The sequence below is a fragment of the Carcharhinus amblyrhynchos genome, unplaced genomic scaffold, assembly GCF_965287045.1.
Source record: "Carcharhinus amblyrhynchos unplaced genomic scaffold, sCarAmb.v2.hapA chromosome_1270, whole genome shotgun sequence".
Classification (NCBI taxonomy): domain Eukaryota; kingdom Metazoa; phylum Chordata; class Chondrichthyes; order Carcharhiniformes; family Carcharhinidae; genus Carcharhinus; species Carcharhinus amblyrhynchos.
The window spans coordinates 724-15,904 of NW_027651010.1; the positions used below are offsets into that span (position 1 = coordinate 724).

Here is a 15,181-nt window from a genome sequence, read left to right on the forward strand (position 1 = left end):
CTACACATCTTTGGACACTAAGCGACAATTTAGCATGGCCAATCCACCCTAACCTACACATCTTTGGACACTAAGGGACAATTTAGCACAGCCAATCCACCCTAACCTACGCATCTTTGGACACTAAGGGACAATTTAGCACGGCCAATCCACCCTAACCTACACATCTTTGGACACTAAGGGACAATTTAGCATGGCCAATCCACCCTAACCTACACATCTTTGGACACTAAGGGACAATTTAGCACGGCCAATCCACCCTAACCTACACATCTTTGGACACTAAGGGACAATTTAGCACAGCCAATCCACCCTAACCTACGCATCTTTGGACACTAAGGGACAATTTAGCACGGCCAATCCACCCTAACCTACACATCTTTGGACACTAAGGGACAATTTAGCATGGCCAATCCACCCTAACCTACACATCTTTGGACACTAAGGGACAATTTAGCACGGCCAATCCACCCTAACCTACACATCTTTGGACACTAAGGGACAATTTAGCACAGCCAATCCCCCCTAACCTACACATCTTTGGACACTAAGGGACAATTTAGCATGGCCAATCCACCCTAACCTACACATCTTTGGACACTAAGGGACAATTTAGCACGGCCAATCCACCCTAACCTACACATCTTTGGACACTAAGGGACAATTTAGCACGGCCAATCCCCGCTTCCCCCCCACCACCCCCAGGGCTGATTACCTGGGTATCCTTGCTCCTGAATTTCCGCATGATGGCTTTGATGAACTCCTTCATCCTTGAGAAATCCGCGCTAGACACACTGCCGGAACCATCGATGAGGAATGCGATATCGATCAGCACCCTGGGACATTCTTGGGGGGGGGGAAGAGAGTTAAAGGGGGAACACCCATGTGATGGTAACATGCATCCGAGCCCATTGAGAGATATCCCCCCGCCCTTCCCCCTCAACCCCTGCATCCCCAGGAGCCAAATCCCATCCCTTCCCGAAATCCCACACCGTTTTATCCCCGACTCCTTCCCGTGGGAGTGAATCCCCCACCCTCTGGGTGAGGACGTTTCCCCCCCTCACCCTCCGTCCCTATAAGGTTCACCCCCTTATCCTCAAACTGTGACCCCCCCCGCAAGGGTTCTGGACTCCCCCCCGCACCACGGGGAACATTCCCACCCTGTCTAACCCTGTTCCGAATTTGATCAGTTTCTATCGGATCCCCCCCTCTTCCAATGAACAGAATCCCAACCCACTCAGTCTCTCCTCGTATCGACGGACCCAGGGATCAGCCTGGGAAACCCCTCGCTGTGCCCCCCCCCCCCTCTGTAGCGAGGAACATCCTTCCTCAGATACGGAGACCCCAAAACTGCTCCCAATACTCCAGGTGTGGCCTCACCCTGTGCGATTGCAGTAAAACATCCCTGTCCCTACACTCCAATCCTCTCGCTCTGAAGACCTAGGGACCATTTGCTATAGTTAAGAAAGCCCCACCTCTACTTTCTCAGAAGACTAAGGAAATTTGGCATGTCCGCTACGGACTCTCCCCAACTTTTACAGATGCCCCCGTAGAAAGCATCCTTTCCCGGATGTATCACAGCTCGGTCTGGGCTCCTGCTCTGCCCAAGACCGCAAGGAACTACAAAAGGGTGGTGAATGTAGCCCCCAATCCCATCACACAAACCAGCCTCCCATCCATTGACTCCGTCTACACTTCCGCTGCCTCGGGGAAAAGCAGCCAGGATATCCACCCAAACACACCCCGGACATTCTCTCTTCCACTTTCTTCCGTTGGGGAAAAAGATACAAAAGTCTGAGGTCCCGCACCGACCGACTCAAGAACAGCTTCTTCCCTGCTGCTGTCAGACTTTTGAATGGACCCACCTCGCATTAAGCTGATCTTTCTCTACACCCTCGCTGTGACTGTAAGACTACATCTGCACCCTCTCCTTTCCTTCTCTATGAACGGTATGCTTTGTCTGTACAGCGCGCGAGAAACAATACTTTTCACCGTCTCCCCGATACACATGACAATAATAAATCAAATCTAATCAGCGAGGTTGGGGTGGTGGGGAGTCGGGAGAGGGGTGGGGGTTCAGACATTACCTGGGAGTTTTTCTGGGACCTGTCCCAATACTTGTGGGGAAGCAGAGAGAATGTCGCAGTATCCGTGAATATAAGTGTTGGTGTAACATTCGAACGAGAAACGGGGAACACAAGCCTGAGGAAAACAAAATAAATCAGGGCAGGATTCACACGACATCTAACCCTGTGCTGTCCCTGTCCTGGGAGTGTTTGACGGGGGACAGTGTAGAGGGAGCTTTACTCTGTATCTAACCCTGTGCTGTCCCTGTCCTGGGAGTGTTTGACGGGGGACAGTGTAGAGGGAGCTTTACTCTGTATCTAACCCTGTGCTGTGCCTGTCCTGGGGAGTGTTTGATGGGGGACAGTGTAGAGGGAGCTTTACTCTGTATCTAACCCCGTGCTGTACCTGTCCTGGGAGTGTTTGATGGGGGGGACAGTGTAGAGGGAGCTTTACTCTGTATCTAACCCCGTGCTGTCCCTGTCCTGGGAGTGTTTGATGGGGGACAGTGTAGAGGGAGCTTTACTCTGTATCTAACCCCGTGCTGTACCTGTCCTGGGAGTGTTTGATGGGGACAGTGTAGAGGGCGCTTTACTCTGTATCTAACCCCGTGCTGTACCTGTCCTGGGAGTGTTTGATAGGGGACAGTGTAGAGGGAGCTTTACTCTGTATCTAACCCCGTGCTGTACCTGTCCTGGGAGTGTTTGATGGGGACAGTGTAGAGGGAGCTTTACTCTGTATCTAACACCGTGCTGTACCTGTCCTGGGAGTGTTTGATGGGGGGACAGTGTAGAGGGAGCTTTACTCTGTATCTAACCCCGTGCTGTACCTGTCCTGGGAGTGTTTGATGGGGGACAGTGTAGAGGGAGCTTTACTCTGTATCTAACTCCGTGCTGTACCTGTCCTGGGAGTGTTTGATGGGGACAGTGTAGAGGGAGCTTTACTCTGTATCTAACCCCGTGCTGTACCTGTCCTGGGAGTGTTTGATAGGGGACAGTGTAGAGGGAGCTTTACTCTGTATCTAACACCGTGCTGTACCTGTCCTGGGAGTGTTTGATGGGGGGGTCAGTGTTCATACTTACTAAAATCTTTGGTCCACTATTGTACTGTGTTGTCTGTTGGCGAAAACCGCCTTTGTGAGTTGTCTGTGAGAGTCTGTGAGAGGTGTCTCTGACAGCTGTCTGTGAGAGTCCCATGTTCTTTGCCCCACTTGGAACTGAAAAATAGAATGACTTCATTATCCATTCCTCTACAAACCTGATACATTCAAAAGAGCGATTCACTCCAATCTGTGACAGCACTGACCCTCCCACAGTGCGGGACTCCCTCAGCACTGACCCTCCCACAGTGCGGGACTCCCTCAGCACTGACCCTCCCACAGTGCGGCACTCCCTCAGCACCGACCCTCCCACAGTGCGGGACTCCCTCAGCACTGACCCTCCCACAGTGCGGGACTCCGTCAGCACTGACCCTCCCACAGTGCGGGACTCCGTCAGCACTGACCCTCCCACAGTGCGGCACTCCCTCAGCACCGACCCTCCCACAGTGTGGGACTCCCTCAGCACTGACCCTCCCACAGTGCGGGACTCCCTCAGCACTGACCCTCCCACAGTGCGGGACTCCCTCAGCACTGACCCTCCCACAGTGCGGGACTCCCTCAGCACTGACCCTCCCACAGTGCGGCGCTCCCTGAGCACTAACCCTCCCACAGTGAGGCGCTCCCTCAGAACTGACCCTCCCCACAGTGCGGCGCTCCCTCAGCTCTGACCCTCCCCACAGTGCGGTGCCCCCTCAGCACCGACCCTCCCACACAGTGCGGCGCTCCCTCAGCTCTGACCCTCCCCACAGCGCGGTGCCCCCTCAGCACTGACCCTCCCACACAGTGCGGTGCTCCCTCAGCTCTGACCCTCCCCACAGTGCGGTGCCCCCTCAGCACCGACCCTCCCACACAGTGCGGCGCTCCCTCAGCACCGACCCTCCCACAGTGCGGCGCTCCCTCAGCTCTGACATCCCCACAGCGCGGTGCTCCCTCAATATTCTTACATGGTGTGCTTATCTTGCGACACGTGGGATCCCCGTACTTGCACTGATAGATCGCTCCCGTCTGGTTTTGGCTGTCGTCCATCGTGAGGGGGGCGCTAACCAACATCCTGCGGCACAGAGAAATATTATCACATCATCCCCCCCCCCAGCTTTTTACCCAGGGGACGGCCATTCTGCCCGTCACACCCCCTCTGATCGGTGTAGAATTCCAACTCATCGTTGGGGGGAACCATTCCCGATTTGGAACGTCGGTCGAAACATTGAGGATGGGGGTGGGATGGGGGGGTGGGGGGAGTCTCTTCCAGTCTGCTCCATCATTCCATCACCGTCTGGGCTCATCGTCCAACCGAATCCCACTTTCTCCCTCTCCTTTGATGCCGTTCTCCCAAAGTCTTGTACCCAACCATCTCTTGAATACACCCAATGTTTTGCCACCAACTCCTTCCCGTGGGAATGATTCCCCCAGGCTCACCGGGCGACAGAATGTCTCCGTCCTAAATGGTCTCTCCCCCCCCCCCAAATCCTCAGACCCCCCTGGTTCTGGACTCCCTCCCTCCTCCCCCCAACCCCACCATCAGGAACCCCCTCCCCATCCCGTCCTGTTCAGTCCTCCGTGAGATCCCATCCCAGGGAAGACTATCCTAACCTGGCCAATCTCTCCTCGTTCGTCCGTCCCCCCTGGGAATCAGCCTGGGAAACCCTTGGCTGCCCTCCCCTCCTTCGCGAGAACTCAGAGAAGGAGACCAAGGTGATTGAGTGAGTGAATGGGTGAGTGATTGGGTGAAGAGGTGAGTGAGTGAGTGAGGGAGTGGCTGAGTGAGTGAATGGGTGAGTGATTGGGTGAAGGGGTGAGTGAGTGATTGAGTGGGTGTGTGTGTGAGTGAGTGAGTGAGGAGGTGAGTGTGTGAGGGAGGGAGTGAGTGAGTGAGGAGGTGAGTGAGTGAGGGAGCGAGTGAGGGAGTGGCTGAGTGAGTGAGTGAGTGAATGAGCGAATGGGTGAGTGATTGGATGAAGAGGTGAGTGAGTGATTGAGCGGGTGACTGTGTGAGTGAGTGAGTGAGTGAGGAGGTGAGTGTGTGAGGCAGGGAGGGAGTGAGTGAGAGAGGAGGTGAGAGAGTGAGGGAGTGAGTGAGCGAGTGAGTGAATGCGTGAGTGAGTGGGTGGGTGAGGAGGTGAGGGGGTGAGTAAATGAGTGAGTGAGTGGGTGAGGGAGTGTGGGGGTCAGCGTGAGTGGGTGAGGAGGTGAGGGGGTGATTGAGTGCGTGAATGAGTAAGTGGGTGAAGAGGTGAGTGACTGAGTGAGTGAGTGAGTTGGTGAGGAGGTGAGCGAGTGAGTGGGTGAGGAGGTGAGTGAGTGGATGAGTGAGGGGGGAGTAGGTGAATGACTGAGTGCTGGAGTGAGTGAGTGAGGGAGTGAGTGATGGAGTGAGTGGATCAGTGAGTGGGTGAATGAGCGAGTGAGGGAGTGAGTGAGTAAGTGAGTACGGGAATGAGTGAGTGAGAGAGTGAGTGAGAAAGTGAGTGAGTGGGTGAGTGAGTAATTAGGGAGAGTGGATGAGTGAGTGAGTGCGTGTGAGCGTGAGTGAATGAGTGAGCGAGTGAGTGAGCGAGTGAATGAGTGAGTGAGTGGATGAGTGGGTGGGTGAGTGGGTGAATGAGGAGGTGAGTGAGTGAGAGAGTGAGTGAGGGAGTGGGTGAATGAGTGTGAGTGGGTGAGCGAGTGAGGGGGTGAGTGGGTGAGTGAGTGAGTTGGTGAGTGAGGGAGTGGGTGAATGAGTGAGTGAGTGGGTGAGCGAGTGAGGGGGTGAGTGGATGAGTGAGTGAGTTGGTGAGTGAGGGAGTGAATGAGTGAGGAGTGAGTGAGTGAGTGGGCGGGAGAGGGAGTGAGTGAGTGAGTGAATGAGTGCAGCAGTGAGTGAGTGAGGGGGTGAGTGAGGGAGTGGGTGGGGTGAGGGGGTGAGTGAGTGAGTGGGTGAGTGGATGAGGGGAGTGAGTGAGGGGGGTGAGTGAGTGGGTGAATGAGTGAGTGGGTGAGTGGATGGGTGAGTGGATGAGGGAGTGAGTGAGTGGGTGAGGGGGTGAGTGAGTGAGTGGGTGAGTGGATGGGTGAGTGGGTGAGTGGATGAGGGAGTGAGTGAGTGGGTGAGGGGGTGAGTGAGTGAGTGGGTGAGTGGATGTGTGAGTGGGTGAGTGGATGAGGGAGTGAGTGAGTGGGTGAGTGGATGAGGGAGTGAGTGAGGAGGGTGAGTGAGTGGGTGAGTGAGTGAGTGGGTGAGTGGATGAGGGAGTGAGTGAGTGGGTGAGGGGGTGAGTGGGTGAGGGGGTGAGTGAGTGAGTGGGTGAGTGGATGAGGGAGTGAGTGAGGGGGGTGACTGAGTGAGTGAGTGGGTGAGTGGATGAGGGAGTGAGTGAGTGGGTGAGTGGATGAGGGAGTGAGTGAGTGGGTGAGTGGATGAGGGAGTGAGTGAGTGGGTGAGTGGATGAGGGAGTGAGTGAGTGGGTGAGTGGATGTGTGAGTGAATGAGTGAGTGAGACACTGTCAAAATCACCTACCATTTTGGGTTGCCATCGATCTGAGTGACTCTGTATCCAAACTGAGTCCCGCGATCCTGGGAGAAGGTTTTGGGATTCTGCGTCTCCAGATTAAACGCTGAGATTGACCAGAAATCTGGGATCGAGGCACAGGGAGAGGTTAGTGAGGAACTGAGAGACACACACACACACACACACACACACACACACACACAGAAATACAGACACTGTGGGTCAGTGCTGAGGGAGTCCCGCACTGTGGGAGGGTCAGTGCTGAGGGAGTCCCGCACTGTGGGAGGGTCAGTGCTGAGGGAGTCCCGCACTGTGGGAGGGTCGGTGCTGAGGGAGTCCCGCACTGTGGGAGGGTCGGTGCTGAGGGAGTCCCGCACTGTGGGAGGGTCGGTGCTGAGGGAGTCCCGCACTGTGGGAGGGTCGGTGCTGAGGGAGTCCCGCACTGTGGGAGGGGTCGGTGCTGAGGGAGTCCCGCACTGTGGGAGGGTCGGTGCTGAGGGAGTCCCGCACTGTGGGAGGGTCGGTGCTGAGGGAGTCCCGCACTGTGGGAGGGTCGGTGCTGAGGGAGTCCGCACTGTGGGAGGGTCGGTGCTGAGGGAGTCCCGCACTGTGGGAGGGTCGGTGCTGAGGGAGTCCCGCACTGTGGGAGGGTCGGTGCTGAGGGAGTCCCGCACTGCGGGAGGGTCGGTGCTGAGAGAGTCCCGCACTGTGGGAGGGTCGGTGCTGAGGGAGTCCCGCACTGTGGGAGGGTCGGTGCTGAGGGAGTCCCGCACTGTGGGAGGGTCGGTGCTGAGGGAGTCCCGCACTGTGGGAGGGTCCGTGATGAGGGAGTCCCGCACTGCGGGAGGGTCGGTGCTGAGGGGAGTCCCGCACTGTGGGAGGGTCAGTGCTGAGGGAGTCCCGCACTGCGGGAGGGTCAGTGCTGAGGGAGCCCCGCACTGTGGGAGGGTCGGTGCTGAGGGAGTCCCGCACTGTGGGAGGGTCGGCGCTGAGGGAGTCCCGCACTGTGGGAGGGTCGGCGCTGAGGGAGTCCCGCACTGTGGGAGGGTCGGTGCTGAGGGAGTCCCGCACTGTGGGAGGGTCGGTGCTGAGGGAGTCCCGCACTGTGGGAGGGTCGGTGCTGAGGAGTCCCGCACTGTGGGAGGGTCGGTGCTGAGGGAGTCCCGCACTGTGGGAGGGTCGGCGCTGAGGGAGTCCCGCACTGTGGGAGGGTCGGTGCTGAGGGAGTCCCGCACTGTGGGAGGGTCGGTGCTGAGGGAGTCCCGCACTGTGGAGGGTCGGTGCTGAGGGAGTCCCGCACTGTGGGAGGGAATAGTGAGTGAATATTCCCGCAACGATTGCTCAGATGTGCCTGTGTGTGAGGGTGTGTGTGAGGGTGTGTGTAAGGGTGTGTGTGAGGGGGTTTGGTTGAAGCAGTTTGGTAGGGCGTGTGAGTGGTTTTACTGAGGGGTGTGTGAGGGTGTTTGTTGAGGGGTGTGTAAGGGGGTGAGTGAGGGAGCACGGCAGGGTCTGTGTGAAGGTGTGGGTGGGAGTGTGTGGGGGGGTGTGTGAGGGGCTGTTGGAGAGGGTGTGATGGGCGTGGGTCGGGGTGTATGTGAGAGGTTGTGTGTGAGGGTGTGTGTGGGGCTGTGTGACAGGGTGTGTGTGACCGGGTGTGGGTGGATGTGTGTGAGTGGGTGTATGATGGAGTGTGACAAGATGTGTGTGGGGGGTGGTGTGATGGGGAGTGGCTGGGTGTGTGTCAGGGTGTGTGTGAGCACGTGTGTGTGGGGGGTATGTGAGGCTGTGTGTGAGTGTGTGTGAGGGGGTGTGAGTGGGTGTGTGTGAGAGGGTGTGTGAGGGGGTGTGAGTGGGTGTGTGTCAGAGTGTGTGAGGGGGGTGTGGGGGTGTGTGTGTCAGGGTGTGTGTGAGGGGGTGTGGAAGGGGATGTGGTTGGATATGCGTGAGGGGGTGTGGGTGAGTGTGTGTCACAGTGTATGGGAGGGTGTGTGTGAGGGGTTGGGTGAAGTGGCCGGGGGTGTGGGGAGGCGGGGGGGCGGTGGTGGGGAGCAGTGTGTCTTTGTTAGCTGTCACAGTGAGACCCAGCCCCGTAACAGAACACCTACACCCACACTGACTGTCCCAGCACCACCCTCACACTTTCTACTCTTCCTCCATCACCCACCCAAACCCCTCCCCCTACTCCACTCATTCCAAACAGGTCCTCTCTCTCTCTCTGTGTCTGTCTCTGTCTCTCTCTCTCTGTCTCTCTCTCTCTGTCTCTCTCTCTGTCTCTGTCTCTCTCTCTCTGTCTCTCTCTCTCTGTCTCTCTCTCTCTCTCTGTCTCTCCCTCTCTCACTCTGTCTCTCTCTCTCTCTCTGTCTCTCTCTCTCTCTGTCTCTCTGTCTCTCCCTCTCTCTCTGTCTCTCTCTCTCTCTCTGTCTCTCTCTCTCTCTGTGTCTCACTCTCTGTCTCTCTCTCTCTCTGTCTCTCTCTCTCTCTCTCTCTGTCTCTCTCTCTCTCTGTGTCTCACCTCTCTGTCTCTCTCTCTGTGTCTCACTCTCTCTCTCTGTCTCTCTCTCTGTGTCTCACTCTCTGTCTCTGTCTCTCTCTCTCTCTGTGTGTCTCTCTCTCTGTGTCTCTCTCTCTGTCTGAATGTCTCTGTCTCTCTCTCTCTCTGTGTCTCTCTCTCTGTCTGTCTCTCGCTCGCTCTGTGTGTCTCTCTCTCTGTCTCTGTCTCTCTCTCTGTGTTTCTCTGTGTGTGTCTCTCTCTCTCTCTCTCATAAGAACATAAGAAATAGGAGCAGGAGTAGGCCATCTAGCCCTCGAGCCTGCCCTGCCATTCAATAAGATCATGGCTGATCTGTCGTGGCTCAGTTCCACTTTCCCGCTTTCTCCCCATAACCCTTAATCCCCTCTCTTATCAAAAACCCATCAACCCGCGTCTTAAAAATATTTAGCGAGGCAGCCTCCACCACTTCAACGGGCAGAGAATTCCAGAGATTCACCACCCTTTGAGTGAAGAAGTTCCTCCTCAACTCCGTTCTAAACCGCCCCCCCCCCTTTATCTTGAGGCTGTGACCCCTAGTCCTACTGTCCTTTCTGAGCGGGAAGAGTCTCTCCACCTCTATCCTATCCATCCCATTCATCATCTTATACATCTCAATGAGATCTCCCCTCATTCTTCTAAACTCTAACGAGTACAAGCCTAGTTTATTCAGCCTCTCCTCATAGCTCAACCCCCTCAACTCCGGTATCAGCCTAGTAAACCTCCTCTGCACTCCCTCCAAGGCCAAAATATCCTTGCGTAAGTACGGCGCCCAAAACTGCACACAGTACTCCAGCTGCAGCCTCACCAGTGCCCTATACAGCTGCAGCAAGACCTCCCTACTCTCTGTCTCTGTCTCTCTCTGTCTCTCTCTCTGTGTCTCTCCCTCTGTCTCTCGCTCTCTCTGTGTCTCTCTTTCTGTCTCTGGCTCTCTCTCTCTCTCTCTCTCTGTCTCTCTCTCTCTCTCTGTCTCTCTCTGTCTCTCTCTCTCTGTGTCTCTCTCTCTGTCTCTCCCTCTCTCTCACTCTGCCTCTCTCTCTCTCTCTCTGTCTCTCTCTCTGTCTCTCTCTCTGTCTCTCTCTCTCTCTCTGTCTCTCTCTCTCTCTCTCTGTGTCTCTCTCTCTGTCTGTCTCTCTCTCTCTCTCTGTGTCTCTCTCTCTGTCTGTCTCTCTCTCGCTCTGTGTGTCTCTCTCTCTGTCTCTCTCTGTCTCTGTCTCTCTCTCTGTGTTTCTCTGTGTGTGTCTCTCTCTCTCTCTCATAAGAACATAAGAAATAGGAGCAGGAGTAGGCCATCTAGCCCTTCGAGCCTGCCCCGCCATTCAATAAGATCATGGCTGATCTGTCGTGGCTCAGTTCCACTTTCCCGCCCTCTCCCCATAACCCTTAATCCCCTCTCCTATCAAAAACCCATCAACCCGCTTCTTAAAAATATTTAGCGAGGCAGCCTCCACCACTTCAACGGGCAGAGAATTCCAGAGATTCACCACCCTTTGAGTGAAGAAGTTCCTCCTCAACTCCGTTCTAAACCGCCCCCCCCTTTATCTTGAGGCTGTGCCCCCTAGTCCTACTGTCCTTTCTGAGCGGGAAGAGTCTCTCCACCTCTATCCTATCCATCCCATTCATCATCTTATACGTCTCAATGAGATCTCCCCTCATTCTTCTAAACTCTAACGAGTACAAGCCTAGTTTATTCAGCCGCTCCTCATAGCTCAACCCCCTCAACTCCGGTATCAGCCTCGTAAACCTCCTCTGCACTCCCTCCAAGGCCAAAATATCCTTGTGTAAGTGCAGCGACCAAAACTGCACACAGTACTCCAGCTGCGGCCTCACCAGTGCCCTATACAGCTGCAGCAAGACCTCCCTACTCTCTGTCTCTGTCTCTCTCTCTGTGTCTCTCCCTCTGTCTCTCTCTCTCTCTGTGTCTCTCTTTCTCTCTCTCTGTCTCTCTCTCTCTCTGTCTCTCCCTCTCTCTCACTCTGCTCTCTCTCTCTCTCTCTTGTCTCTCTCTCTGTCTCTCTCTCTCTCTGCCTGTCTGTGTCTCTCTCTCTCTGTGTCTCTCTCTCTCTCTCTCTGTGACTCTCTGTCTCTCTCTCTCTGTCTCTCTCTCTGTCTCTCTCTCTCTCTGCCTGTCTGTCTCTCTCTCTGTCTCTCTCTCTCTCTGTGTCTCTCTCTCTGTCTCTCTCTCTCTCTGCCTGTCTGTCTGTCTCTCTCTCTCTCTCTGTGTCTCTCTCTCTCTCTCTCTGTGACTCTCTGTCTCTCTCTCTCTCTCTCTCTATGCTGTGAGTTACATGTTCCCCAGTCTCTCTGTGTACTGTTGGGTGTGGGTTCAGACTGCAATATATATCGCTCGGGCTGGGTGTGACTGAGACACTGAGTCTGTGGAGTGAAGTAATCAACTTTCTCACCCCTCCGGGAAGTAAAAGTGTTCTGTTTACAACAGGCCACCCTGGAGGGTCAGACTCCAATCTGAGACACTACACAGTGAGATCCCATGAACAGTAAATCTCTACCAGTGTCAGTGCTGAGGGAGTCCCGCACTGTGGGGAGGGTCGGTGCTGAGGGAGTCCCGCACTGTGGAGGGTCGGTGCTGAGGCAGTCCCGCACTGTGGGGAGGGTCGGTGCTGAGGGAGTCCCGCACTGTAGGGAGGGTCGGTGCTGAGGGAGTCCCGCACTGTGGGAGGGTCGGTGCCGAGGGAGTCCCGCACTGTGGGAGGGTCGGTGCTGAGGGAGTCCCGCACTGTGGGAGGGTCGGTGCTGAGGGAGCGCCGCACTGTGGGAGGGTCGGTGCTGAGGGAGTCCCGCACTGTGGGGAGGGTCGGTGCTGAGGGAGTCCCGCACTGTGGGAGGGTCGGTGCTGAGGGAGTCACGCACTGTGGGAGGGTCGCTGCTGAGGGAGTCCCGCACTGTGGGAGGGTCGGTGCTGAGGGAGTCCCGCACTGTGGGAGGGTCAGTGCTGAGGGAGTCCCGCACTGTGGGGAGGGTCGGTGCTGAGGGAGTCCCGCACTGTGGGGAGGGTCGGTGCTGAGGGAGTCCCGCACTGTGGGAGGGTCGGTGCTGAGGGAGCGCCGCACTGTGGGGAGGGTCGGTGCTGAGGGAGCGCCGCACTGTGGGAGGGTCGGTGCTGAGGGAGTCCCGCACTGTGGGAGGGTCGGTGCCGAGGGAGTCCCGCACTGTGGGAGGGTCGGTGCCGAGAGAGTCCCGCACTGTGGGAGGGTCGGTGCTGAGGGAGCGCCGCACTGTGGGGAGGGTCGGTGCTGAGGGAGTCCCGCACTGTGGGAGGGTCGGTGCTGAGGGAGTCCCGCACTGTGGGAGGGTCGGTGCTGAGGGAGTCCCGCACTGTGGGAGGGTCGGTGCTGAGGGAGTCCCGCACTGTGGGGAGGGTCGGTGCTGAGGGAGTCCCGCACTGTGGGAGGGTCGGTGCTGAGGGAGTCCCGCACTGTGGGAGGGTCGGTGCTGAGGGAGTCCCGCACTGTGGGGAGGGTCGGTGCTGAGGGAGTCCCGCACTGTGGGAGGGTCGGTGCTGAGGGAGTCCCGCACTGTGGGAGGGTCGGTGCTGAGGGAGTCCCGCACTGTGGGGGGGTCGGTGCTGAGGGAGTCCCGCACTGTGGGAGGGTCAGTGCTGAGGGAGTCCCGCACTGTGGGAGGGTCGGTGCTGAGGGAGTCCCGCACTGTGGGAGGGTCGGTGCTGAGGGAGTCCCGCACTGTGGGAGGGTCGGTGCTGAGGGCTCGATTTGTAATGAACTCACCAATTGTGAGGAAGAGTAGGCCGGGTAGGAGGTTCTCCATCGCCTGTTGCTTTTGTGTTTCCAGGGAGGTGACAGAGAGAGAGAGAACGAGAGGGAGAGGGAGAGAGCAAGGGAAGGAGAGCGAAGGAGTGAACGTGAGGGATGGGGAGAGCGCAGGAGCGAGTGAGCGTGAGAGAGAGGGAGAGAGAAGGAATGATCGAGAGAGATGGGGATAGAAAGAGAGAGAGCGCGGGAGTAAGGGAGTGTGAGAGAGAGGGAGAGAGGAGTGAATGTGAGAGAGGGGGAGAGCGCAGGAGGGAGTGAGTGTGAGAGAGAGGGAGATAGAGAGAGCGCAGGAGTGAGGGAGTGTGAGAGAGGGAGATACAGAGAGAGAGTGCAGGAGGGAGGGAGTGTGAGAGCGGGAGATGGAGAGAGAGAGAGAGTGCAGGAGGAGAGAGTGTGATAGAGATAAAGAGGGAGACAGTGCAGGAGTGAGGGAGTGTGAGAGAGCGGGAGATAGAGAGAGAGAGAGCGCAGGAGGGAGAGAGTGTGAGAGAGAGGGAGATAGAGAGAGAGAGTGCAGGAGGGAGAGAGTGTGAGAGAGAGGGAGATAGAGAGAGAGAGCGCAGGAGAGAGAGCGTGTGAGAGAGAGGGAGATAGAGAGAGAGAGCGCAGGAGGGCGAGAGTGTGAGAGAGCGGGAGATAGAGAGAGTGCAGGAGGGAGAGAGTGTGAGAGAGATAGAGAGAGAGCGCGCAGGAGGGAGAGAGTGTGAGAGAGAGGGAGATAGAGAGCGCAGGAGGGAGAGAGTGTGAGAGAGAGGGAGATAGAGAGAGAGAGCGCAGGAGGGCGAGAGTGTGAGAGAGCGGGAGATAGAGAGAGAGAGCGCAGGAGGGAGAGAGTGTGAGAGAGAGGGAGATAGAGGTAGAGAGAGACTCCCTGGCGAGGCTGGTCAGTGACTCTGGTCAGCTGTCCTCTCCTCTCCCAGCTCGGGCGCTCGATATCCCAGCCCCCCGATTCCCCTCTTCCCTGTCCGGGGAGCGATCACTGTGTGCTGCGACTGCCTGTGTCTTGGCAAGATTCGACTCAGATCAGGAAGTTCTGGCCGCCTGCCTAACCTCCTTCCCCTTCTGTGGAAATACCGTTCTGTCGTAACCGCTGTGTGTGTGAGTGAGCGAGTCTTAGTCATGCAAAACCTGGGCTGCACACAGCAGGAAACTGGAGAGCTGTCCCTCAGACGGAACCGCAGGGCAGGATGTAACACCCTTACAATACTTGGCCACTTGACTCTGTCCTTGCGCCTGTCAACAAGGACAGAGTAATTGAATGAGATCGAACTGGTGCGGCGACAAGAGTCTCTCCCTCAATCTCAAAGGAGATTGTAATGACTTCAGGAAGTGTAGAGAACTTGCCCCTGTCCACATCAATGGGGAGGATGTGGCAATGATCGAGAGAGCTTCAAGTTTTAAGTGTCCAGATCACCAACAACCTGTCCTGGTCCCCTCCCCACGCTGACACTATAGTTAAGAAAGCCCCACCTCTACTTTCTCAGGAGACGAAGGAAATTTGGCATGTCCGCTACGACTCTGTCCAACTTTTACAGATGCCCCGTAGAAAGCATCCTTTCCGGATGTATCACAGCTCGGTCTGGGATCCTGCTCTGCCCAAGACCGCAAGGAACTACAAAAGGGTGGTGAATGTAGCCCCCAATCCCATCACCCAAACCAGCCTCCCGTCCATTGACTCCGTCTACACTTCCCGCTGCCTCGGGGAAAAGCATAATCGAGTACCCTCCCACACCCCCCCCCGACGCACCCCAGACATTCTCTCTTCCACCTTCTTCCGTCAGGGAAAAAGATACAAAAGTCTGAGGTCCCGTACCGACCGACTCAAGAACAGCTTCTTCCCTGCTGCTGTCAGACTTTTGAATGGACCCACCTCGCATTAAGCTGATCTTTCTCTACACCCTCGCTGTGACTGTACATTCTGCACCCTCTCCTTTCCTTCTCTATGAAGGGTATGCTTTGTACAGCACACAAGAAACAATACTTTTCACTGTATCCCGATACACGTGACAATAATAAATCAAATCCTTTTCCTTCTCCCCTCTATGCTCTATGAACGGTATGCTTTGTCTGTATAGTGCGCAAGAAACAATACTTTTCACCGTATCCCGATACACGTGACAAAAATAAATCAAATCAAATCTCAAACAAACGCAACCTTCTCCCCAACTCTATCCGCGAGGTGCTGGTGTCAGGGGTACACTTCTAGAAAAGG

The 15,181-nt window shown here is 56.3% G+C and overlaps 1 protein-coding gene across 1 annotated transcript; it reads right to left on the minus strand.

The window, feature by feature from the left end:
• Window positions 1-2,076: 2,076 nt before the first annotated feature.
• On the minus strand, window positions 2,077-13,349 carry LOC145340673 (integrin alpha-M-like). Its single transcript, XM_080185137.1, has 5 exons — window positions 12,925-13,349; window positions 6,661-6,775; window positions 4,108-4,214; window positions 3,147-3,280; window positions 2,077-2,202 (listed from the first exon to the last, which is right to left on the minus strand). The coding sequence occupies exons 1-5, from the start codon at window positions 12,962-12,964 to the stop codon at window positions 2,077-2,079; spliced, it is 522 nt and encodes a 173-aa protein (XP_080041263.1). The 5' UTR covers window positions 12,965-13,349.
• Between the last annotated feature and the right edge of the window lie 1,832 nt (window positions 13,350-15,181).